Source organism: Cetorhinus maximus, chromosome 4, assembly GCF_964194155.1.
Source record: "Cetorhinus maximus chromosome 4, sCetMax3.hap1.1, whole genome shotgun sequence".
In the NCBI taxonomy this organism is placed as follows: domain Eukaryota; kingdom Metazoa; phylum Chordata; class Chondrichthyes; order Lamniformes; family Cetorhinidae; genus Cetorhinus; species Cetorhinus maximus.
Window position 1 is genome coordinate 48,788,317 of NC_135882.1, and position 27,510 is coordinate 48,815,826.

Consider the following 27,510-nt stretch of genomic DNA (forward strand, 5'->3'; position numbering starts at 1 on the left):
TTCTAACATCTTTTGCCATTGAAGTCTGCTTCGGGCAGCCACTCACTCTAGGGGCAGGATTTTCAGCTTGGCGTGCAGGTGGGCCCCCGACATGCATGAGCGTGAAATAGCGCGTGATGACATCAGGCGAGCGTCCCGACGTCAACGTGCACTCGCGCGATATTTCGGTCGGCAGGCGCACATGGGAGTCAGCAGCACGCCTGCCGACAGTTAAGAGGGCTATTATACTCATTAATCAATTAATTAAAGTGAAATTTTCCCTCCCTGTCCAACCTTACGGTTGGCGGGCGGGCGAATAGGCCAAGCGACCTTCGCATTTTTTGCGAAACCTCATCCACGGGCGGGATGAGGTTTCGAACAGTGATTAAAAAATCAATTAAAATTTTTAAAATTCATTCTTAATATGTCCCTGCTCATGTGATAGAGTCACATGAGGGGACATGTTTTCCTTCCTTTTGAAATCTTTATTTTTAATGTTAAAAATCTTCAGCTCCCTGAGGCAGCCCTGTGCCCTCAGGCAGCTTTCACTGAGCGCACCCCCGTGCATGCACATTCTTCAGCGCTGGCGCTCCTCCCTCCCCCACCCCAGTAGCGCAGAGGTTATTAGAGCATGTTTCACGCTGGTTGGCCGTTAATTGGCCAGCCAGCATGAAATCACAGTCAGGGTCCGATTGCGTGCAGCTGACCATTGTGCGGCTGCTCCCGAGCCCACCTGCCATGCCTGCCTGACAAGGTAAAAGTCCTGGCCCATGTGCAGCTTGCTCTTTTTACTTAGTTATCTGCATTTCTAAGCCAACTGCTTTTCAGCCTTCCTGATCCATGTTCCAACTTTAGTAGTTGCCTTAGAAGGGCAAGGCAGCATCCAATTGGCTTTGGCTGCACAAAGTTATTCCTATCTGAATAAGATCGGCTTTTTGCCTCCGGGTTTGATTGCTGAGGTATTTGTAGATGTCACAGTAACACCAGGCACGATCAGGAACATAGATTCTACCCTCCCTATGTTACCTGGGTTTAGGGCATCATCTACATCAAACTGTAACAAGTGAGGTTGAGGGGACAAGTAAGGAGACACCTCTGCAAATGCTATTTACATTCATAGGTAGTCCTGGACCAAATCCCTAAATGGCGAGAATTCTATCTTAGTTACACCCCATATGAAATCTCACATACTAATGAAGGGAGCCATTTGCGATATTAATGGAGGCTGGTGACTGTGGTGAACCCCTTTTATGAAAAGGACACTAAGGAGGGATGTAGTCATTTTCGCCAGAGACATGACAAATGGATCAGAAAATGTGGTTCATCTCAGTAGGACAGGAAAGTGGATAAGTAACTGCTCTAACATAGATTAATCATCCTACAATAACTACCTGAACGTTTGTAGCAGTAATGTGTCAGGAATTTCAGACTCTGTAGGCAGGCCATTACAGCCATGTGCACATCATGTGGAGAGACTTTTATGTTTGCTGGATGACTGTAGCAATGAGATGATCAGAAATTTGCCCTTCAATCTGATTGGTGTCTTTAAGGAAAGTAGTGTGATTGGGATTCCATTTGTTTATCCGACTATTTTGACTGGTTACGTGGCCAATGTTCAAAGTGAACAGAAAGAATTATCTGCTTCCCTTTTTAAACTAAAAGCAGAATAGATATATTCAATGAAAGCTCTTTGACGTTGGTAAAGCACATGGGGCTCTTGGGAACCTCTGACAGCACATACCCAAATCCCCTTTCAATGAGGATACTTAACAATATAAAAACACCTCTGTTCCATAAATATGCAACCAGGGTGTGATGCCAAAAATAACATCAAGCACCTGATGGCAAAATACCCAAAGGACTTTTTTCCTACCACACACTCCTTCAAGAAGCCTTGCATGCTGGGAGTACGTGTTGGAAGGTCAGACACACGCAGCACATGACTTTTGCAAATATTAGTGGAAAATCGTGCGCAGAAAGTGCTAAACTTTCCGATTTGCACTCTCAGTATACAAGAGAGTGAGGAATTGGAAGGATCCTCCCTCTGCCATACAACATGATTGTTTCCTGTTCTCCCAGGGTGGAATCTAGTGCCCTCCTCTATGGCGTATTTGGTGGCAGAGGGGCATTTAATTGGGCCTCAGCACTGCAGGACCAATATCCTGGACCAAGGTCTCCATGGCAGCCGCCATCCTACCAGTGTTGACCTCGGTGCATTGGCATGCCAGCGCTATCACCTCAGAGTGAAGGTGGACAGATTCCTCCATCGTGCCTTGCAATCTGAGGAGTGCAGTGGACATCCCTTCCTGATGTTCCCTAGCTTGCCTTTGCTGCTCCGACAACTGTGACATGACCGAGTCCAGATGTTTGTTATCTGACTCGGACTCAGCAATGTTCTGGCCTCCAGCAATCCTCCAAGTGCTGGACACCTGGGAAGTCCCTGCCGCCACCTGCTGTGGATCAGAAAGTGCGATGTGCTCACCAGATTGTGATCCCGAGGCTACTCTAAAGCTAGGTCCCACTGAGGTGTGTGTCTCTGCGCTGGTGGAGTGTGTGGGTGAGCGCTGTGACGGGATTTCAAGGGGGGTGCCTCCAGATTCTTCGGGGCTTTATTGAAGGCCCTGGATCATGGACTATGTCAGCTGTTTCCCAGATGTGCAAGGGGAGATAATTAGTGCATGGCAGGGGCATGTGAAACAGGCAACATCACTCACAGCATGGTTGTCTGATGGATGTTGCACTGCTGGACCCTCACTTGGTAGAGCAGCGCCAACCTCACTGTCAGCACAGATTAGCCTAGATTGTCGCCGACCAGCTGGATGGCTCTGATTTCAAAGTCCGTGAGGACCTTGATTTCAGGCATTCCTCCACCAGTCTGCGACCTCTCCTTTTTGTTGTGTGCCAGCCTGTCCTGCATAAATAGAGATGGGGAGAGTGTGAGCAGGATGCCTGCCAGGCCAGATGATAAGTATGCCTGGCATGTGCGGGTGGTGAGTGTTCCCATGGACAGGATGAGGACAATGACGGCGCGTGTGAGTCAGTGAAGGGTGACACCCATTGAACTGACAGTGAGTGAGGGCCCTGTGGATGTGAGATGGGTTTGTGAGTGTGTGAGTTGAGAGTGATGAGAAGAGTGACTTAGAGAGAACAGAGGAGATCATTCATCCTCTTGCGGCAATGGGCGTCTGTCCTCTTTTGAAGGGCATTGGCGCTGACCACCGCTGCCACCACCTCCCCAGGCTGATTGGTCACGCCGCTGCCCTTCCTGTGGCCAGAGCGGGAGTAGAGGACATCCCATCGGGACTCCATAGCATTGAAAAGGTGTTCCAGTGACGCGTCGCCGAACCTGGGGGCTGCAGTCTTTTTGCCTTTGGTGGACATCTTCCCTGCAGCAGTGGTGGTCTGGAGGCACTGAGGTGTGTACGCGCGGTTGGACTTTAAATATGGCGCCCAGCTGAAGCAGTGAGGTGATGACGGGTGGGCAATTGAGATCCTGCCACCATGGAAATGGCGTCTTTCCTAGGAATGCATAAATAATGTGGCGGATTTTGGATGATACAGCGTGAAGACCCGCTATTGGGGTCGGCGAGTAAAACGTTGTTTTACCTGTCTGCTACCACACTTAGTGCAAATTTGGGACAATTCCGCCCTCTGTTTTTGGGCCCCACTCCTAGCCTCCACTAACCAATAAAACCATCCATCCTGGTGCAACCCATTTTTTTGGAACAATGAATGGAGTGCTTTATGTGAGTGGAATGTTCCATGTTGACCCATCTGATTGGTTAGCTGGCTAAGGACAGTGGAATGCTCCATTTCAGACTGTGTACACACTGTCCAACAGCAATGGAGCATTCCATCTCCAACAACTGAACAGATTAGCGAATGGTAATATATCATTCCGATTATCTTCTCAGTGGGCAGGGATGATTGTTTCATCGCATCTTGAAAAATAGGACGTGACCATTGTAGAGGGGTTTATTTTACACCATGGGACTTTTTAGCAGTAGCTGAATAACGGTAGGAATAGTGGTAGAAAGGGTGGCCTGTAGAAAAAACTTGCATTTTTACAGCACGTTTCATGATCTCAGAATGTTCCTTTGCGCTTTATACTCAATGAAGTACTTTTGAAGTTTAGTCTGGTATGGCGGGGAACCAGGCATCACCATTCAAGTAGGGGAGTTCATAAAAGGCTACAGGGCTGAGAGGCACTCATTGGAACAACTGATGTTTTCTGCCAGCTCTTTCCTAGTTTGGCTGGGTGGCCGTAAAATTTCTTGGAGACCCTTCCCACCGTGTTCCCACTTACACCGATCTCTCTGCAATTTTACACTTGGACGTGCGAGGCCTAGGACAGCCATCCTGCCCTTGCCCCAATTGAAGCCCTTAAGTTGCTGATTATTGACCACTTAAGGACCGGTTTCTGCCAGCCTCAATTTTCAGGCTGGCGGGAGGAGTTCCAACGCATGGGGGAGGTCTGAAAATAAACCAGATTCAGGCCTCAGACGGGAAATGGGGGGTGGGTGGGCGCCTCCATCAGCAGCCTCATTTGACATTGAGTGCCCCCTCCCCCAATGAGGTCTGGAGCCTGCAGGTCCTTCCCCCACCCACCCTACCATTCCACTCACACCCTCACCATTGCTCCCACCCCAACCACCCTGCTGGGCCTGAACTCACTTTCCTGCCCTGAGATCCCCAAAACTTACCTGGTCCTGGAATCCCGGGACTTAAGCTCCAGGGCATGCTTGCAGTCCCAGTGCTGTGCACTTCACCTTCTGGCACTGCAGGGACTAGAGAGCTGCTGGCCAAACGATTAGTTGGCAGCTCTGTGAGGCGGGCTTCCTCCCGAGTGAGGGGCAGAAGCATGCCTCCAGCCAATTAACGCCTGTTGGAGCATTAAATGGCTGCGGGGCAGGCAGTATCAATGGGGATGTGTTCTCCACTGACTCTTCAGATGGCTAGAAGGGAAACTCCGCCATCCTAGAAATCCTGGCACAGATCCACAGTAATGTGGTTAACTCTTAACTTTCCTCTGAAATGACCTTGCAAGCCAATCAGTTCAAGGGCAATTAGTGATGGGCAATAAATCACCTTGCCAGCAATATCCCATATCCCAATGAAAGAATAAAGCACTCCCATTCATGAAAGCCCATTCAAAACTTTTAAACCCACTCAAGTATTTAATCCTTTATAAAAACAAATGGACTTGTATTCATAACCCCACATCAAAGACAGTTGTTATGGATAGGAGGGGGGTTAATTTAAACAGCATTAATTTCTCCTCTCACCATCAGTCCATAAACAGAAAGGTGTTTTGATTTTCTTCCCTTTTTTAAGCGATGGTGTATTTCCCAACCTTTTGGCTTTGGTGTGATTCAATTTCTATTAATAATCCCACAGCAAACTCAAGATAGGATGAGCTCAAAGGGTTAGTTTATTTGCACACGCTCAAAACATGGGATGAGGGTTGCAACATTGCCTCCTTTGCATTCATACAGTAAAAGAGGGATAGAGAAAAGATTTACTGTGCAGAGACCACAGAGAAACGAAATATTGTTTCACGTGGGATCCATAATCAAAGTGCAATGAGGCACTCCATCACGGAGGTCAGTGAGCTGAAAATCGATGCTGGATAATTCACTTTGGTGTTGACTTTACACGTTGAGGTAGGCATGCAGAGATGCTTCAATCTTGTAGGTGATGGTACAGGCTTTCCAGCCGAAGCAGTGTAGATGGGGCCAGGTGTCCAACCTGGGCCAGAGCTCCTTGTCTGTGATGATGCTAGTTAGATAGTAAAATGGCAGACTATGACTGTGTGGTACAGCAAGGCAATATCACTGGTTCCACAAACCAGAGGTCCATGTCACACTCTTCACACTATCATTGACAAACAGTGTATATCCCTTGTCTGGGTCCCCAGATTGTTGAATGTATCAATCATTAAGAATTGAAAGAAAGGTTGTGGGGTCTTTTGTCTTAGCAGCCAAGCAGACTCCTGTTGGCCAGCCTGGGCTATGAAATGTAGGTGGCCTTTGTAAAGCTCTCTTTGAATTTGGTCTGTGCAGCCCACAAAGTGTCATTATTGGCACTTCAGGGATAATAATGTGTGAGTTTTGCAGATACTGCTAGGAAAGCTCCTTTTGTTCAAGGGTCACAGACAGCCATGGATTCAGCCATTTTAGGTCTTTGTCCAGTTTGACATTTTTAGAAGTAACAATGAGCATACCTCTATATATTTTATTTAAAAAATATACAGGGCGAGGTCTTAGTCCCTGACAGTGAATCCTTTAATAACCTCTTGAGCTGTCAAACTGAACTTAGGACCCCCACTGGGATAGTTATAGGTTGTAGAAAATAGCAGGCTGTTTTTTTCATTTTGAGAGGGCTGGTGATTTAAAGAATTTCACAGCTTGACAGTTTTACAGACCTTCTCCTCCCTTCAAGAACATTTATGATAACTCAAAAACCTAACTCCTTCACTGCAGATTAAGGCCCTTGCTACAGCGAAAATAGGGTCTATTTGAAAGTAGCAGTCAGTTCAAATGGCCCTACTGAGCTGGGTTTCCCTTATGTGTGAGTCACGGCCCATCCCCTTTCCCCTATGAGTGAAAAAGGAATCTGATGGAAATGGGAACCAGACTTCTGGACCCAGGACGTGTCTACTATTTTGGTATGTCTGTGGAGTCTCCACAACTCCTCAAAAATCCAGGGCCTGGTGTTTGACCAGGGTGGAACAACGGTTGAGGTGTGCAGGGATGAAGCGCAGAACAAAAAAGGCCATCAAGACTATTCAATATTCACCTCAGATGAGCTTCACTGGTACTGCTGGATCTGAAAAACTAGTTTGGAGATTTATTACATTATTTTTGAGTGACTAATTACAATCCATCTTGAGCAGGATGAGCTGTCTAAGTCTGCAGTGTTTGTCTGATAGCTTCTTTGCATTTTAGTTTCAGTTTAGAGATTCCAACATTTTGTATGAGATTGTATCTGAAACAGATTCCTGGGGCAGAATTTTCAGGTCAGCGTGCGGGTGTGCACCCGACCTGCTCGAGCATAAAATAGCGCGTGATGATGTTGGGTGAGCGCCCTGATGGCATCTTGCGCTCACGCGATATTTCAGTCAGTGGGCATGCACAAAAGTCAGAAGCACGCTCGCTGACAATTAAGAGGGCAATTAAGCCCATTAAAGTTATAGTTGTGCCCGATTTTTCGTGGTCCGTCCAACCTCACAGCTGGCGGACGGGCGAATTGGCCAGGCGGCCTTTGCATTTTTCATGAATCCTCATCCAAGGGCGGGACGAGGTTTCCGTGATTAACTAAAAAAATATAAAAACCTATGGACAGAATTTTTATAATGTAAATGTTCAGGTGACTGTTTGTGATCCTTAGACATTTTTGTTCTGATTTTAAAATCTTTATTTAATAATTTTGAAGTCTTCAGCTCCCTGAGGCAGCTCTCTGCCTTCAGGGAGCTTTCATTCCGTGCTCCCCTGCACCCGTGCTTACGACAGCGCCCGCTCTCCTCCCGCTCCCACCCCGGCAGCGCTGAGCATTTCAGCCCGTGCTTCACGCTGGCTGGCCGTTAACCGTGAAATCGCGGTTGGGGCCGATCACAGTCGGTGGACCGTACCCTGGCTGCCCCCAGACCCACCGATCGCGCCCACCTGCCAACCTGAAAATTCTGCCCCAGAATTTTAATTTTTATTGACCTTCTCAGAAGGTAGTGGGCGGTAGAGTTCATTTTGCAAAAGATCACTGGTGATCTGTTGGTAATTTTTCAGGGGTTAGGAGGATGTGCAGACAAACAATCCAATTTGTTTGAATAATTACCGAGTCACTTTTCCTTCAATTAGTGAACCGAGTATATTATCATATTAAGTTGCCATGCTTTCCATATATTGCTCATTGACCGGAGAATTTTTAATTCTTGTGCTTTGTTTCAGGCTGAAGGCAGTCGACTACAGAGGGAATTACGGGGCTATCTAACGGCAGTGAAAGGTTGTAACACAATTTTGTTTTATGATTTGTGTGCTGGTCATGGAATTTGACACATGATTTTTCAGTGATTCTTTCCTACCTAGTGGGTCAGTTCTGATATCTATCATTTCTAAAATGCTAAAATCTTCACAGTTCTGCCTAGTCCATTAGTTATATATATGGTTTCTCAGTGCTCCTGCACTTTCACTCAACAGGATCATAGGTTGGAGAATCAGCATCACCAGGTTATAGCCCCATTTAGACTTCACACAATCCCCACTCACTTGGCTCCCTGTAAGGTTGCTTATAAAGACTGCAGACCTGTTTCCCTGCCTATTCTTCAATATTAGGTGCAAGAAATAGGAGGACTTCAGATGGCTTTGTTCAAACAGAAAGGAAGCTAAGATTTGGCATCAAAACTTGTTAAATTCATCCTTTAGTTTCCAAAGCTTGGGAGAAAAAAAAATTGTAACACTTTAGAAGAGCCTAGGTTGCTGTTGCCAGGGAGTAGAAGCACAAATCCCATATGTTGTCAAATCAGAGCATATACTGCCTCATGTTGAAAATCATAATGAAAAAGGTGCATTTCATAAACAGTTCATTTTAGTTAATTCCCCTAAAACTGCATTATTAATAGATTAAGATGATTCTCTCCAATTCATGTGCAAAGGATGAAACCATAAAGAAAAATCTGGTTAAGAGTTTGTTAACTGTTTGTTAATGTTGAGAGTGCACTTGCTGAATGTATTTTTTATCAGTTTGAAATAATTGAGTGGCTATGAATACTCATGTAATCAGATCTGGGCCTGGAATTTTGCTCCCAAGATGAGTCTGCAAAGTTGGGAAAATTCCCGGCGCAGAACACCTACCTTGGGAGAAACAGAGGCCAGGTATGTGCTGAAGTTGGGCTCGTCGTACCTGGAAACAGCTCAGGGGGCTGCCGTGTGCTGACGCGGGCTGTTTAAAAGGCCCACCCGGGCGATCTGGGACTTTGTCCTAGTTGTAATAAAAATAGCTAGGCCTTCTAGTCCTCACCCCTCAAATCACTTACCCCCCCCCACACCCACTCCCCATGCCCCATCCATAACAACTCATGCCCCACCCACCCCTAAGTTCTAAATATCTGTTACAGACTTCATTAACACTTATATTGATAAAATCCCATTCAATACATTTAAATCCCTTCAAGTTCTTAATCCCTTATAAAAACAAACATTTGCATCATAGCTCCATACCAAAAGCACCTAATCTCTTAATCACCTCTTGGAGCTGTCAATCAACCCGTCAATTTACAGGTCCCCACTGTGATAGGTTGTGGAAGCAATCAAGCAGCAGTAATGCTATATTGATAATCCTCAGGCTTATGTCAGCAAACAGCTATTAAAATTAAAAGCCCATTTTTTTTCAACTCAGAAATTCTGCAGGCTGTTTGTTTTTCTAAATAAAGAGTCGGGGATTTAAATAAACTCTAACAGCTTGACAGTTCCACAGACCTTATCCACCTTTTATGCTCCTTCATGCCTATTCTTAAAAATCATAAGTCACACAATGCGGGAAACAGTCCGTGTTCCAGCAAAAATTGGGTCTGTTTGAGCTCAGCACTGAGTCCTGATTGCCCTGCTTTGTTCGGGTTTCCCACATGTGTGATTCACATCCCGTCCCCTTTCCCCCTTCCTGGCAAAAATAAGTTCTGTTGGAAATGGGGGCAGGGCTTCCGGATCAGGGGTCTTGGCGCCATTTTGGATAAGGCACTGAGTCTCCATAACTCTTTGAAAATTAGGCGCTGATGTTAATTTATAAGTAGAAGTGGTGTTACCTAATTTCCTTTGTGTAATCCTTCAAAAAAGTTTATTTGGTAAACTATCATGAGTGGCAGTTTTGTTAATCTACTTTAAAAAGATAGGAATTGCTGGATGAAAACAAGACCACAGTTCATCTAGTTCACTTTCTGCCATCCTGTATACATGATACAGCAATAATGGAGTTGTTGACTAAAAGGCTCAATCACAGTACCACAAAACTAGCTCTTGTATCTGCAAGAATAACATCGCAAATGATTTAATGTTGTCTCAGAATGATTTTTAAGGAAAGAGCTGCAGAATACTTTACTTCATATTACTCAATGGGTCTGATAATTTTACCAGGTACTAAAATTTTAGAATGGTGATTTGTCCGGTTTTATACCACACAGTCCAGTTTTTAGCTGACTTGTCCACCTTTTGGTACCGGCAGCCTTTATATCCAGTATACTAAGGTTGGGACTGAAGAATCCTTTAAGAGGCACCCGCCTAAAGTAATTCCGCAATATACAGGAGTCCAAAAGGCAATACTAACCAGGAATACACTTTGATTTAGTCGCTGTTCAGAACAGTTTTCACTTGAAATTAAGCCATTATAGTCACAACACAGGTAATTCTGGTGCATTTTTTAGTTGTGGGCTTGTGGATGGGAGGCTCTTGATGGCGTCATCTCCATGAATGATGGTGTCATCTATGTGCGTAGCAACGTCTTCCCCGCTGCACCATGTTGCTGTTGGCCTGCCCGGCTTGATGTCTGGTCTCCTTGGCCTCCAGAATAGTCACTCTTAGCTAAATTGTTACTTCTGAAGTAAGTGATATCTATGAAGTGACTTTCAGGGCATAATTAGAGGAAGTTATTTTTGTTTTCTTATATTGACGGAGTCAACTTTTTTTTCTGCAAATTCAGGTTGGTTAGGTTAAAAGTGATTCAGAACTCTGAAATTACCCAAGCAGAAAGCCTGCCATAAAAAAAGCTAGACAGTCATTTACACCAAGGGGATCCTCTTATTTCCCTCAGCAAAACCCAATAAGCAGCAATAATAATTGTGACTTTATTAGAGTCAGCGTAAGTGCAATGGTTTTGGTAGGATTCCCACCTGCATTTGGGCACTCACCACTTGGGGTGGGGCAGGAAATGTCTGTTGCTGCAGGTGACCACTACCTCCAGCACCTTAACAGAACAGGTTATCTTGTAGGGAAAAGAATTCCTGATGCACAGAATGGAAAAATCTGCTAGTATAGGATTGACACTCCATTGTGCCTCAATTCACTGTCCAGGTCGTTACATGCTCTCCTTAGCAATAATGAGTGTTCAGTTGTATACCGTTACTGTTGGAGTCCAGAGTTGTCAAGTTGCTAATGATGAAGAACGTAGGACTTCACTGGCATTATCGTCTAATTTAAATAGAAACGTTCTTGCTGAACAAGCCCTAATCTGGACTGCTATAACATTCACTAGAAAATTGGATGGGCTATAATATTGGCAGGTGCCCAGGAGGGATGTGTATTGGTGGGTATAGGTCTGTGCCTCATTTCCTGCTGCCTGAGCAGCAGGAACATATATTTTGCCTCCAGCTTGCAGGCCTCCAATACCATTGCTGCATTCACCAGTTTAATCATGTCAGAATTAACTTCCATTTCTCCTTCATATACTGTTCTTATGGTCAACAATTGTCCTGTACAGTCCAAACCCTGAAATAACCGAAGTTTCAATCCTTACTCTTTGTTTGGACTATGATTCTTGAAAGATGGTCATCCCCCAGCAGTCCCCCCTTCTTCCAGTTATTTCTATTCTCTGTGACTTTAAGGTGGAATAATGCATCTGAATAATACACTGAAACAAAATGTAGTCAACAGGAATGCTTGCTTTGCTGTCCAAAATCAAGGTGTAAGTGCACACCTTTAAAGGTTCTGACAGTCTGATCTATTTATTTTCTTCAGGGATGCAGGAAGCCTCCACAAAGCTCACTGAGTCATTACATGAGGTCTACGAGCCTGAATGGTATGGCAGGGATGACATTAAAGCTGTGGGACAGGTAAAATCAAGAGTACATAGGAGAAGCTATCTATTTAAGGAAGATAGACGATGAGAGAAGTCCACTAACAAACACTCAAACATTAATGGTCATTCATCTCATTGCTATTTGTATGGAATATTGATGGTGCAGAATGGATGCTATGTATGGCTTAAGGAGAACACTCATTGAAACTTAGATGCAAAATGCTTTGAGATATTTTAACCTGAGAAGATGCTATAGAAATACAAGCATTTTATATTGTTATGAAGATTGCTACCTTTCGCTTTGCATGCTCATAAACTGTTAGATTCACTTCAAACTTTAGTCTATGTTGGCTTGTATTTTGAAACACTTCAATAACACTAATATACTTCTATAACATAAATAGAAAAACTTATATCTAGTGTTAGGAAATCCATGGATCTGTGTGTGCCTTTGTGTCCCTGTGGAGATTGTAACACTTAAGGGTACAGCATTTTCCAATGCTATTGCATTGGTTCCTGCCTGGTAACAAGGTTGGGACCCTCTGGGAGTGTTTTGATTGGTCCCCCAGTGCAGTTCAAGTATCATTGAAGAGCAGTTCAAGGGTCAGTCAATTTTAGTTAGTCAGGCAATCAGCTTTGGGGCAGCCAGCCAAGAAATCTCATAGATAAGACGGGGCACAGGCAGAGATTCCAGTTAAGTTAAATTAAAGAAATAGCTGCAGTTAATAGATTGTCTCCATACTGTGGGCCGTTGGGGAAAAGGAAGGTACCCTTTTGGGAGCAGTAGCTACTTTTGGAGAGAATTCCAAGACAGGATCTTCAAAGGTGGAGATTGTAAACCCTTGTGAGAAAGGCAAAGTTTCATTGAAATTTGTTGATTAGCGTCTGGGTGGGTTCTTGAGAAATCAAAGGACTGTATCTTGGTTGCATCTGTCATTTACTCTGTAGTATGGTGTCTTTGACCACAGTTTGCCTCTTAATTTACATGTACCGCAAGTTGATTCTGAATATTAGAGTATAAGATATATCTTGTAAATTGTTTTATCTTTCTAAACTTCTATAGTAAATATTATTTTTGTTTGTTCGAAAACCATGGAATCTTGTGGCTTTATTCCAAAAGCAGGTTTCTTTAATCTCAACCTTTAACTACTTTAAACAAAATGTCACTGGTCCCTAACCAGGTTTCCCCTCATGTCCCCGGGCCTGGCCAAGGATCATAACTTAAATTGGGGGTTCTTGCAGAATCTTCGATCCATAGACAAATGCAGGTGCGGATATGTGCTGAAAGTTAGGTTTATAAGATTTCCACAGTGAATTCTAGCATCTGATTGAAAAGCAAAATGGCTTTGTCAGTTGCTACAATTTTTCTGAGAGGGAAGATTTATCCCTGAGTGATTTGAAACAATTAACCAAGGATAGATTAATTGTATTAGCAGAGAAGTTAGAGTTAGACTTAAAAGCAAGGGCTAAGAAAGCAGAAATAATTGAGGTAATAGCACAGCATCTGGGATTGGAAGAAGCAAAAGTGAATCCAGATAGCACTTCAGTTGAATAAGCTAGAATTCAGTTGCAGATGAAGCAACTTGAAGTGGGAAAAGAAATGGAAATACAAAAGCTTGAGCTCACATTACACAGAGAGAAAGCAATCAGACAGCATGAACTGCTAGAGAAAAGCTTAGGTTACGGGTTGAAAGAGAGCCTAGTTGTTCAGATGAGGAATCATGTCCCATTCCGAGCTTTGATACAATAAAGAATCTTTGCCTATTGCCTAAATTCACTGAAGACGGGGCTGAGAGATATTTTATCTCAGTTGAAAAGGCAGCTAAATAACGAAAGTGGCAAAAGGACATATGGACTCTCATTTTGCAAAGTGTTTTGGTTGGGAAGGCTGTGGATGTGTATTCTAGTCTCCCAGAAGAGCAATCATCAAATTATGAGATAGTTAAAACTTAATGGTTATGAGCTTGTCTCTGAGGCACATCAGTTGAAATTTTGGATTTTAAAGAAAAGACCAAATGAGAGGTTTCTAGTATTTTCTAGAGAAAAAGAAATGCTGTGGGGTTTCGATCCCTAAAGTTAATATAAAATTTTGAGGGAGCTAATGATAATAGAAGAATTTCAAAATAGCATCCCAAAAGCTATTAGATCACACTTGGAAGATGGTAAGGTTTCTAACGTACGGAAAGCAACAGTTCTGTCAGATTGGTATGAAATATCACATAGATCTCCACCAGCAAACCAACAGGGAAACTGGAGGAACAGAAAAGTGTCTAACTTTACAGAGAAGGCAGAAGAAGCTACAGTTAAGAACAATATTTGTGTAGATAACAAAAGGGGTGAAAATAAACTGGTATGCTTTAATTACCATAAGACCAAGCATATCAAAGCCCATTGTTGGAAAGTGACAGTTAATATAGTGGCAGTAGTAAGAGCGTTTAAAGAATCCTCAGAAAAGGCTGCACCAGAAGACGAAATGGATACTAAAGTCATTGCAGTGGTGCAGGTGAAATATGTTCCCTCAGAACACACTAGAAAGAGGAATATGGCTCAGGATGGTCAAGAGGCTTCCTCCTTGACTACTGCTCAAGTAATTCAGGCTACTGAAGGTTCTAACTGTTTTATCTCAGAGGGAGAAGTATTCCCTTAATTCCTCCAACAAAATAAGTAAACCAATTAATAGTTTGAGAGGCACTGGGGCAGATAAGTCATTGACGGTGGCTGATGATATAATTTGTGTTCCAGATAGGTTGATGAAAGAAAAGGTATTAGTAGGAGATATTCACGGACTTTATAAACCTATTCCCTTGTGTGAAGTTAATTTACGAAGTGAATCTGTAAACGGAATTGTTACTGTGGGAATTGTTCCTAGCTTACCTATGGAAGGGATAGATTGTTTATTGGGTAATGATTTGGCTAACAGAGACAGGAACATGGCGATGACTGTATTGCAACAGGCACTTGATCATGCTGTTCTTATCAAATTCCTACAAATTACTCTGGCCAACCAAGAGAAGCTTAGTACTGATCACAGAATCACAGAATCACACAGTGCAGAAGAGGCCCTTTGGCCTATCGAGTCTGCACCGACACGTGAGAAACACCTGACCTACCTACCTAATCCCATTTATCAGCACTTGGCCCAAAGCTTTGAATGTTATGACGTGCCAAGTGCTCATGCAGGTACTTTTTAAAGGATGTGAGGCAACCCATCTCCACCACCCTCCCCGGCAGTGCATTCCAGACTGTCACCACCCTCTGGGTAAAAAGTTTTTTCCTCACATCCCCCTAAACCTCCTGCCCCTCACCTTGAACTTACGTCCCCTTGTGACTGACTCTTCAGCTAAGGGGAACAGCTGCTCCCTATCCACCCTGTCCATGCCCCTCATAATCTTGTACACCTCGATCAGGTCGCCCCTCAGTCTTCTCTGCTCCAACGAGAACAACCCAAGTCTATCCAACCTCTCTTCATAACTTAAATGTTTCATCAGGCAACATCCTGGTGAATCTCCTTTGCACCCCCTCCAGTACAATCACATCCTTCCTATAATGTGGCGATCAGAACTGCACACAATACTCCAGCTGTGGCCTCACTAAGGTTCTATACAACTCCAACATGACCTCCCTACCTTTGTAATCTATGCCTCGATTGATAAAGGCAAGTGTCCCATATGACTTTTTCACCACCCCACTGACATGCCCCTCTGCCTTCAGAAATCTATGGACACACACACCAAGGTCCCTTTGTTCCTCAGAACATCCTAGTGTCATGCTGTTCATAACAAGCAATTGAAGGAAAAACTGATCAGTGTAGAAAACCAATTCTCGAAAGATGAGTTTGCTAGTGAAAAATGAGAACTGGTGTGGATACTGGAGTGCTGGTCACAGGAAATTAAATGCTTGAATGAGGACTTGAAACGCCTAAATGATAAACATGTTGAGGCAAATTCAACAAAGGTCGATGTTCAGTCAAAACTTGATGAACTTCAAGCATCTGGAGTCCCTATGAAGTATCGTCTTGAACAGGAAAAGGAATTGCTAATGAATTAGAACAGTTGGTTGAATGCAGAATTAAAAACCAAGACTGATGAACTATTATAACTTCGTCATGAAAAGAGCAATGATCTTAGAGATAGAATTGCACTTGCACTTAGCAAGGAGGATGACAGTTATGCTGTGAACTTGAGCAAAACATTTTTTGCCAAGTTTAAGACTGAGAATAAGACTAAGAATAAGAGCAAGAAGAAACACAAGTGTTGAATTATGATAATTCTGTGACGTTTAAATCTTGCTAATCCTACTTGTTACATCTATTGACTTTTGTTATTGTTAATACTTTTGTGAATTGTATAATACGACGTGTATTTGTGAAACAAAATTAAACGCTTATCGGTATAGCATGTCATAAGCTATTTGTTAGAAGTTTTTGATGTTAAGTACTTCTTGTAAAGAAACGTATTTTTTCTTCATTCATGGGATGTGGGAGTTGCTGGCTAGGCCAGAATTTATTGCCCATCCCTAATTGCCCTTGAAAGGGGGTGGTGAGCTGCCTTCTTGAACCACTGTAGTCCCTTTAAGCCATTATAAAGAAACTTTCACTCTAGTGAAACTTTCTTTCTTCCAAGGGGATGGGTGTTAGGAATTCCATTGATCTGTGTGTCCCTGTGGAGATTGTAACATTTAAAGGTACAGCATGTTCCAATACGTTACACTGGTTCCTGCCTAGTGACAAGAGTGGGACCCATTGGACACTGTGTTTTGAGTTTTGCAAGCACGTGCTGGTTGGGTATGGTCTGTGCTTTGCCCTTTGCGAACAGTGTCTGGGATATGCTGTTGATATGATCCACGAGCCCTTGGGATATACAGCCTACACACCTAGCATCACACTGGGGCTGAAATTCATATACCAAATTAATCACTTCTGTGATAGGCTTGACAGCAGCATCCTGTTAGTGGCAAATACCACTCGTGTTGCTACTGCATAGTAGTAGCATGAAACATCCAGCTTCACCAGTTGCTTAAATTTTTGAGATACCATGTCATAGAGTCATAGAGGTCTACAGCACAGAAAAAGGCCCTTCGGTCCATCAAGTCTGCACCGGTCAAACAAGTACCTAACTATTCTAATCCCATTTTCCAGCACTTGGTCCATAGCCTTGTATGCCATGGCATCGCAAGTACACATCCAAATACTTCTTAAACGTTATGAGGGTTTCTGCCTTTACCACCCTTTCAGGCAGTAAGTTTCAGATTCCCACCACCCTCTGGGTGAAAAAATTCTTCCTCACATCCCCTCTAAACCTCCTGACCCCTACTTAAATCCATGCCCCCTGGTTATTGATCCTTCCACCAAGGGGAAAAGTTCCTTCCTATCTACTCTATCTATGCACTTTTGGGTTCCTTCCAACATAGTGTCCAACATTAGATGTGATTCCGCCATTGGACAACATTTGCGAAATAATCCTCAGTGTGTTAAGAGTTACACTGATGACCAATTTAAGGTTGTCAGTTGGGCTCACAGTATGGCACATTTGTACTGGAAGCTACAGATATTAATACACAGGACCCTGTTCTTTGCAGACAGAAAGAACATGTACACATATTGCACCTGTTTCAGCTAAACAAAATAAGTGACAACCATTTGCTGACTCATTCCTCAGGACAATGCCTTGACTAATCAGGGTCAAGTTGCCTGGTTTAAATTTGGAACAATGCTTGGCAGTTAACTGTCAATCACCATCACTGATGCATTCTCTATGGTAATGCCTCTCCCAATCAGAGTCCACTTGCCAACCAATCAGCACTGTCTTCACATATAGTATAAGTTGTTGTTTTCCCCTTATATTGGTATTCTTGTGAAGTGTCCTGATGAGTGCAAAATGAAAAGCTTTGACTTGTCTCTTTTTTCAGCAATACTCAAGTTCTGTATTATCAAAGAGAGAATATGATAAGAGACAGGCAGCTAACATAATAGGAAATCCAAAAGCCTTCTATAGGCATATAAATAGTAAAAGACTGGTAAAAAGAGGAGTAGGGATGATTAGGGACCAAAAAGGGGATTTACGCATGGAGGCAAGGGGCATGGCTGAGATATTAAACAAATGCTTTGCATCTGTCTTTACCAAGGAAGAAAATGCTACCCAGGCCACGGAGAAAGAGGAGATAATTAATACACTAGAAGTGTTTAAAATTGATAAGGAGGAGGTATTGGATAGGCTGTCTGTACTTAAAGCTGATAAACCACCAGGACCAGATGCTATGCATCCAAAGACACTGGGAGAAGTGAGAGTGGAAATTATGGAGGCACTGGCCAAATTTTCCATTCTTCCTTAGATTCAGGGATGGTGCCAGAGGACTGGCGAATTCCAAACCTTGTTCAAAAAAGGGTGTAAAGATAAGCCCAGCAACTACAGGCTAGTCAGTTTAACTTTAGTGTTTAAGAAACTTCTAGAAACAATAATTTGGGACAAAATTAATAGTCACATGGATATATTCAGGTCAATTAAGGAAAGCCAGCCCAGATTTGTTATTGAAAAATTGTGTTTAACTAACTTGATGGAGTTTTTTGAAGAGGTGACAGAGAGGATTGATGAGGGTAATGCTGTTGATGTGGTGTACATGGATTCCCAAAAGGTATTTTAAACAGTTCCGAACAACAGAATTGAGAGCAAAGTTATAGCTCATGGATTAAAAGGGATAGTAGAAACATGGATAGAAAATTGGCTGAGCGACAGGAAGCAGAGAATAGTGATTAATGGATGCTTTTCAGGCTGGAAGAAAGTTTGTTGTGGAGTTCACCATGGGTCAGTGTTGGGACCCTTGCTTTTCCTGATATATATTAATGACCTAGACCTTAGTGTACAGGGCACAATTTTAAAATTTGCAGATGATACAAAACATGGAAGCATTGTGAAATGTGAGAAGGATAGTGTAGAACCTGAAAAGGACATAGACAAGTTGGTGGAATGGGTGGACAAGTGGCAGATGAAGTTTAATACAGAGAAATGCAAAGCGTTTCATTTTGCCGGAAAGAACATGGAGAAAGTAAACGGTGTAACTCTAAAGAGGGTGCAGGAGCAGAGGGAGCTGGGTGTATATGTGTATGAGTCATTGAATGTGGCAGGACAGGTTGAGAGAGGGGTTAATAAAGCATACAGTGTCCTAGGCTTTATTAATAGAGACACAGATTCATGAGCAAGGAGTTATATTGAACTTACATAAGACATTAGCTCGGCCTCAGCTGGAGTACATTCAGCTCTGGGTGCTGCACTTTAGGAAAGATGTGAAAGAATGTGAACGAGTGCAGCAGGAAAGATTCATGAGAATGCTTCCAGGGATGAGGAACTTCAGTTATGAAGATAGAATGGAGAAGTTGGAACTGTTTTCCTTAGAGAAGAGAAGGTTGAGAGAAGATTTGATAGAGGTATTCAAAATCATAAGGGGTCTGGACAGAGTAGATGGAGAGAAACTGTTGCCATTCGAGAATAAGAGGGCACAGATTTAAATTAATTGGGAAAAGAAGCAAAATCGACATGAGAAATATCTGCTTGAGAGTGTGGTGGAGGCAGGTTCAACCAAAGCATTGAAAAGGAAATTATACTGTTATCTGAAAAGGAAGAATGTGCAGGGTTATGGGGAGAAGGCAGGGGAATGGCAGTAGGTGAATCGCTCATTTTGAGAGCTGGTGCAGGCACAATAGGCTGAATGGCCTCTTTCTGTGCTGTAACAATTCTGTGATTCTGGTTCTTTGACTTATCCTGGGACCAAACCAAGATATGCCACAGCTCACAGGAATTCACTTTGATTCTCCTCAGTGTTCCTGCTGTTCTCCAAGGTATGAAATTTCTTGGGGTCCTTCCACCAACACCCAGCCAGGCGACTCTCTAACTCTCCTTGAGCACCTCAATCAAGCATGAGCCTCACTGCTTTCTTGCTCAGTGACTCTAAAATCATAAAACACCCTTGTTTCTGAAAGCCCTTTGCTTCTGGTCTCAGCTACTTCCTAACACGCACTGCTGGTAGCTTTCTCTCTCTGCCTGTTTCCAAGCTGTTCCAGCTCCCTATGTAAACTGTCTGTTTTCTCTGAAAAGCCACACACATAAACCCAAAACCAAGGTTTCTCCCTGCAACCTATTCCAATGGTAACCTGACACCCCTGGGCTGTTCCAGATAGAGATTTCAATGAATTAACTTCATCTTTCAAAGCATATCCTTTGATCTGCAAAGTATATGGGTAGTTTAAGACCTTGCCATGTTTACCAGTTGCTTTCCAATCTTTCTTTGATCTGGGAAATTGCATACATAATTTAAACCCCTTATGGTTTAAACTGTGGACATCACGTCTCCACCAAGACTAACAAAAGGGGCAATCCATTGTTTAATGTTTTCCCTCTTCTAAGTCTGACCTTATTAAATAAACACAGACCACCCTTTGAATTGCAATCACTTTAGACCTGCTTACCAACCTCTCAAATTCAGATTTTTTGCCATATATCTTGCATTTAAAAATTCAATTCCCAAACTAAAAGTTTGAAACTAAAACATATGAATCGTTAAATAAAACATTTTCACAACACTGGCCAATTTTTCATATTAGCCTAAAGTGTACACATACTGTGATGCAACAGCTCCTTTAAATGATTAATGTAATGATTAATCAGATGCAAATTAGGCCTTGTAGTCATTTCCAATACACTACAGCTATTTATATAGGCGATAAATGCCAATGATAATCCAGAGTTGGACAGTAAGGAATAAAATCTGGTTATTGGATTAGGAATATGAGAATTAAATTCTCTGGACACAATTAAAAAAAACTACAACCATTTTATTTTCTCAAAGGTGACCTGTATGTAGCATTTTACAATAGCTTTTCAGGATGTTTCGCTTTTCGCCCCCATTACAGCATATGTCACTACCTGTGCCTCAGTTCATCTGCTACTCCTTTGTTACCTCTGGACTTGACAATTCTAATGGTCTCTTGTCCAGACTCCTATCTTGCACACTCTGTAAACTTGAATTCATCTAAGACCTAGTTGCCAAAAACAAACTAACGCCAAAACCTGTTCATCCATCACCCCATGCTCTCTGACCTACATTGACTCCTGGCCCAGAAACACCTCAATCTTACAATTCTCACCTTTGTTTTCAAATCCCTCTAGCCCTACAAGCTTTCCACATCATTGTGTTCCATTGATTCTGGCTTCTTGTAGATCCCCAAGTTTCATCTTTCTACAGCCATGTCTTCAGTTGTCAAAACCCTAAACTCTGGAATTCTCTTCTTAAACCCTCCCACTTCTCTACTTATCTCTCCTCCTATAAGACACTGCTTAAAATTTACCAGTTTGACCAAGCTATTGGTCGCCTGTCCTAATATCCCCTTATATAGCCCGGTGTCTGATTTTGAGGTTCTGCTACCCGGGAAGTATCCTTTCCAACAACACTACGTTGGATGATGAAATTGCCCATCGCCTGACAAAAGCAAGCTCAGCATTCAGCAGGCTTATGTGCAGGCTTTGGAGAGAGCATGGATTTTGCCCAAAATGAAGATCAAAGTCTACCAGGCAGTGGTTCTCACATCACTTTGCTATGGCTGTGAGGCCTGGACAACCTACCAATGTCACAAGAAGCAACTAGATGCATTCCAGCTTCACTGCTTAAGATTTACCTGCAACATCAAGTGGCAGGACAAAATCCCAACACCAAAGTTTTTGCAAGGTACCATATACCTGTTATTGAGAGAAGCTCATCAGAGCTCAGCTCCACTGGGTCGGTCATATGGTTCGCAAGGAGGATTCCCTCATAAGGCGGCACTCTACAGCCAGCTGAGCATCGGAACCCGGACCATTGAATGCCCCAGAGTTAGATACAAAGACATTGGGCAGAATTTTCTGCCTGTCGGGTGAGTGGGCCCGACCCAATCTCCGGCAAGTGGGGAGCCGATCCCCGCCGGAGAAGCGGACCCCGCCGCCATTTTACCTGGGCGGGTCAATTAAGGCCCGCCCAGCGTGACGACCGGCGGGAAGTGCTATGTGCTCCCTGTGCGGGCGGAGGGGGATTCCCCAAAAGCGAGAGTGTGCTCTTTCTTGCATGCGCACAAAAGAGTGCATATCTCCCTGAGGCTAAGTGCTGCCTCAGGGAGATCGCTGACACTTTGAAAAATATGAAAAATAGAAAAAAAAATTCCCTAACATGTCCCCCTCATGTGACAATGTCATATGAGATGGGTCATGTTCATAAATTACATAGTAACTTTATTAAACTTTTTAAAACCCTACATGAAACCTCATTCCGCCGGTGGATGAGGCTTCATGTTTTATCTGTTTGCCTTAAGGTGGGGCGGGCAGGTCCTTTAATTGTATAATTGATCCTGTCAATGGCCTCAGTTGGCCATTGACAGGTCGGCGGGTGCACAGCTGATTTTGCTGTCGCCCGCCTTCCTGAAAATTTAAATGGGGCGGGATGACGTTGGGGGTTCCGCCTGACATCATCCCGCATCATTTTACGCGTCGGTGAGCGGGCCCCACCCCCTGCCCGCTGACCGCAAAATTCTGTCTATTGAGTTGGACTCCACTTACATGGAGTAAAGAAACCCTGGACAGATCCAAATTATGTCTCTGTCATCGAGCCATCTCAACATTAGAGCAGAACAGAGTCAGGATCCTGCAGGATAAATGAGCTTGGTGGAGAGCCAGTGCCTCTCCACAACTGTGCCCCCCCGCAACCTGTCCAATAGTAACTTTGTATATAATATTTACAATCGGATCTGCAAATCAAGATTTGGTTTAACATCACATACGAGACAACACCGAATGGCCTACTCCTGCTCCTAGTTTCTATGTATGTTTCTATGTATGTTTCTATGTGTGCAGCTGTTTTTGAGATGTCATCAAGGTCCACAAGCTGACCCTTGGAGGGAGCCAGAGGTGAAGAAATTGGAGACAACGGCGACTTTGATAACTACTGGCAGGGCATAGTGACCAGTGCTGCAAGGGGCGAGGTCTTCAGCGACGAGGGCATATATGTCTGTAACCATCTGCCCTGAGAGTCACAGTCTGCTGCAGCAGTGAGTCTCGGTCATCTCCAGGCTGCTGCATCTTAGAGGGTGGTTCCTGTGTTTAGGGCTTGGTCTCCGTTGCCTTCCTGCCCCTCTTTCCTCTCCTGTCCCCTCCTGCTGCCTGGGGTTCCACCCTTCCTGCTGAGGGTTTTGCCTTTCATCATCACAGGGCCTAAAATCTGACAGTCATTGCCAGTTCCTTCTGGACAGGTGTCTGCCCAATTGTTCTGGGCAGCCTTGGGCCTTCTCTTCTGATTCCAGGATACCAAGGGATGTTGATCCTGTTCCATGCCCAGGTGTTGTGTTCTGACTCTCCCTATATTGAGTAAAACAGAATGAAAATGGGTCGTTTGTGTGCCTGTGCCAATGTATAATTGTGCACAATGACGTCGGGTCACGTTCCCATCATCATCACGCCCAGTCCGGATAATATGACAGGTGGGCAGGCCCAGAAACCAGGAGCCCACCCACCTTATTCAAATGTAATTAAGTTGCTTGTCAATGTGCCAGTTGACTCAAATAATATATGTTGGATGCAATAAAATGCATTGAGAGTGTGATTGACGCCAGGTAGGGATCTTGTTTTTTTAACTGTAAGCTTGTAAAGGCGGGTTTAAAGTCTTCAGCTGAGTCCTTAGCTTGAACTCAGCAGTTGAGGGTGCTGTGACTGCTGGCAGTGCTTGATGTAGAAAGCTGTGTTTCCATGGTAACCATTTGTTATTTTGAGTGCTCACTTTTCCTGCTGAGAAGTGAATTTAGACCCTGAACTGCACCTTCCTGGCAGGGAAAACATGGGAATAGTTGTCTCTGAGGGAGCCACATCCTCCAGTGAGGAGGAGAGGAGGAGGAGATTGAGAGGGAGAGGAAGTAAGGGCAGATGGAGAGGTTCAGGATGCACTGGTGGTGCATGAGGGTGGCAGAGCTGCACCAGAGCAAGAAGATGATGCAGCCATAATGAGGCATCAACCTGATAGAGGTTCAGAAGGACTTGCTGCCAATCGATGATAGAGGCAGAGAATGAGCCACCTTCAGATGTCAGAGACACATGCCAGAGAAGACTCAGGCTCTCAACATCCACAGTGACCTGCCTTTGTGACATGCTGGCAGGGGAGATCTCTTCCAGCTGCGTTGGTGGTCATCCACTGCCAGTTGCTAGAAAGGTGACTGCTGTGCCAAATTTCTTTGCAACAAGATCCTTTCAGGCAGCATGTGGAGACCTCAGTGGCATTTTGTAGCCTGCTGCACACCACTGTATTAAGGTCTCCACAGATGCAATGTTCAGAATTGCATCCTCACTGGACTGCCAGAGTCAACTCAAAACAGATAGAGAGTTTGCAGTGATCACAGGTTTCCCAAGGGCCCAGGGAGTGGTTGACTGTGTGCGCATCACCATAAAAGCTCCAGCTGATCAGCCGTGTACATTTATGAACAGGAAGGGATATCACTCCTTGAATGTTCACTCGACCTGTGACCACAATCAACAGAATATTGTAGGAAGGATGTGATTGCACTGGAGAGGGGGCAGAGGAGATTTACTAATATGCTGCCTGGGCTGGAGAGTCTGAGCTATGAGGGAAGATTGGATAGGCTGGGGTTGTTTTCCTTGGAGCAATGAAGGTTGAAAGGGGACCTGATAGAGGTGTATAAGATTATGAGCGGCATAAATAGAGTGGATAGGAAGGTACTTTTTCCATTTGTAGAGGGGTCAATAACCAGGGGGCATAGATTCAAGGTAAGAGGTAGAAGGCTAAGAGGGGAGTTGAGGAGAAATTTTTTCACCCAGAGGGTGTTGGAAGTCTGAAACTCACTGCCTGAAAGGGTGGTTGAGTCAGAAACTCTCGTAACATTTAAGAAGTATTTAGATATTCACTTGCGTTTCCATAGCCTCCAGGGTTATGGGCCAAGTGCTGGAAAATGTGATTAGCATAGTCAGATCTTTGTTGACTGGTGCAGACATGATGGGCCGAGTGGCCTTCTTCTGTGCTGCAGACATCTATGAGTCTATGAGAATATGCAGGTATGCTCAAGGTACCTGGGCAGCTGCCATGACTCATTCATTCTGCGTAACTCCCAGGTTCCAGACATATAGGGCTGAATTTTCTGGCTGACGTGCGGGTGGCGGAGCCCGCACGTTAGCGCTTAAAACGTCGCGCGAGCGTCCCGACGTCAGCGCACGGCATCGCGATATTTAGGTGGGTGGGTGTGCTATGCAGCGCGACGCATGCCCGCCATTAATTAAAGGCCTTGTTAAGGCCCTTAACTTGGCAACTGAAGCCGATTTTGAGGAACCAGTGTGAACTTTGGCTCGGCGCACGGGCCCAACGGGCACGCGGGCAAGTGATTTTTTAACAAACCCCATCCACCGGCGGGATGAGGTTTAATGTCGGCTTTAAAAAAGTTTAATAAAGTTTTTGTGCACTTTATTAACATGTCCTATCTTGTGTGACATTGTCACATGAGGGGGACATGTTAATTTTTTTTATTTTTCTATTTTTAAACTTTGAGAAACTTTCAGCGATCTCCCTGAGGCACCACTTAACCTCAGGGAGATGCGCGCTGTTTCGTGCGTATGCACAAAAGAGCGCACTCTCGCATTTGGGGAATCCCCCCCCGCCCACACATGAAGCGCATAGCGGTTCCTGTTGGGCGTCATGCTGGGCGGGCCTTAATTGGCCCACCCACTTAAAATGGCGGCAGGGCACATTTCAACGTCGGCAATCTGCTGCCCACCTGCCGCCGAGTTGGTCAGGCCTGCCCGCCCATCAAGGGCAAAATTCAGTCCATTCAGTGGACCTGATGCCCTGAATGGTTGGCTTCTAGGTGACAAGGTTACCCATTGAAGAGATGGCCCATGACTTCAGTAAAGGCCCTGAGAACAGACGCGGACAGGAGCTACCACAACAGCCACGGAACCACCAGGGCCAAATTGCCTGTAGAGCAGACAGTTGGGCTACTGAAGATGAGGTTCAGGAATCTTGATAGATCAGGAGGTGCATTGCAGTACGCTCCATCATGAGTGTCACTCATGGTAACAGTGTGCTGCGCACTCCATAACCTCACCACAAGGGGGATGCCCTTGTGGAAGAGGGATGCCGGATAGTGGCCATTACTCTGACAATGAGGGCAAAGACGAGGTGAGGGAACAGCCCGTTGTAGAGATGCAAGGCCCTGGATGTGACTGCATGGATGGCTGTAGTGTAGGGGTTCCCCTTTTCCTTCAGAGACCCTCCCCGCAGTCAAGTTCATGACACCAGATACACAAGTGTATGGCCTGGACAGAATGACCAGTGAGACAAGTTTCTTCTGATAATTCCCAATTGCTTTATTGAATTACTTATAACCCCACAGAGCAAAACCCAAAATTTAAAACAACCTATTCCCAGTACCCGACACAAAGTCACCACGACTCGGTCAAACTTACATAAACACAGGCAAAACACCACACCCTGTCCTGAAACCTTAAAAAAAACCCTCAGACCAATATCACCAAGATATGGCTGAAACAAGTTACAAGGTACTGGCAAAAAACACCAAGTTTTCGCCCCAAACATTTACAAAACCCTCAGACCAATATCACTACGATTTGGCTAAAACTTACAATCCTCCACACGGTTGGTTCCTCCTGTGAGAACTGTCGGTCCGTGCGCCAGGTTGACCTTCCTTCTTGACCGCAGCCCAAAACCTTCAGGCCAGTATCACCATGATATGGCTGAAAACACTTACAATCCCCAACTGGTCTGTCCAGTGTTGACTGTAGGCCTGAGTCAAGATGACCAAATTCAACCCTTCTTCCAACTGCAGACAAAACCTCAGATGTGCTCTTCTTTTATAATAATTTAACACAGACATGTCAAAATATATTTCCTGTTGTTCCAATGCCATTTAATTGATTCCATGCAAAGTCCAGACAAATGTCATCAGCTCCTGCTGGTTGGAATAATACAAGGTTTTCCATGGAAGATGTATCCAGAAGAATAGTATCAGTTCTAATTGTTTGAGCAATTCTCCTGTTGTTTGAGGTAGCGCAGTAACAGCACAGTAACAGCACCTGGCTCCAAAATTTATGAGAGTTTGAATGACCCTGTTCCAGTACTATTGTCTGTGGTGGTTGAATAATTCCTTGAGTGTATTGTATTGATGATATGTCCTTTGTGCCATTGTATGGGGTAATCAGATTTCTTGATCGCATTAGTCAATGTCCAAACCCTTTTGATGAGTCACTGTGTTTACACTAAATGTCTGAATTAACCCCTTGCTGCCCAGCCCTGACTACAGCTTATCTTTTTGAAATTTATATTTCCAATCATGAGGTCAAAACATGTCCGTGGGTTTGAAATTATGCTCCATAAATGTCCTAATTGGAGGGGATTTTGATCTTATGGCATGCCTTGATAAGGCAGAGGTTCCAATGGGTTAAGATTTCTTGCTCTCAGAGATGTGCGCACTGCATGAGTCTCAAAGTCATTCTTTGTGGAATGTGAGAGTCACGAGGAAGTCCTGTCAGCACACTCACCGTTTCAAGTCCTTTGCATTCGAGTCATCCTAATCCACCACCAATACTAGAAAAATCACAGATTAAATGAGTCTCTGCATGAGGGATAGTAAATGTAAGGTTTATTGACATATTCATTATGACGCATCTAATTAACAAATATACAGTTGATACCCATGTGACCTGCTTGGTGACTGTTGTGGAGTTT

At 44.1% G+C, this 27,510-nt stretch overlaps 1 protein-coding gene across 2 annotated transcripts in view; it reads left to right on the forward strand.

The window, feature by feature from the left end:
* Positions 1-27,510, forward strand: part of amph (amphiphysin) — a 286,781-nt gene that overhangs the window by 139,219 nt on the left and 120,052 nt on the right. For both annotated transcript variants that reach the window (XM_078540157.1, XM_078540156.1), the window contains exons 3-4: positions 7,923-7,977; positions 11,697-11,791. In XM_078540157.1, coding sequence (XP_078396283.1) covers positions 7,923-7,977; positions 11,697-11,791 — 150 coding nt within the window. The remainder of the gene's footprint in view (positions 1-7,922; positions 7,978-11,696; positions 11,792-27,510) is intronic.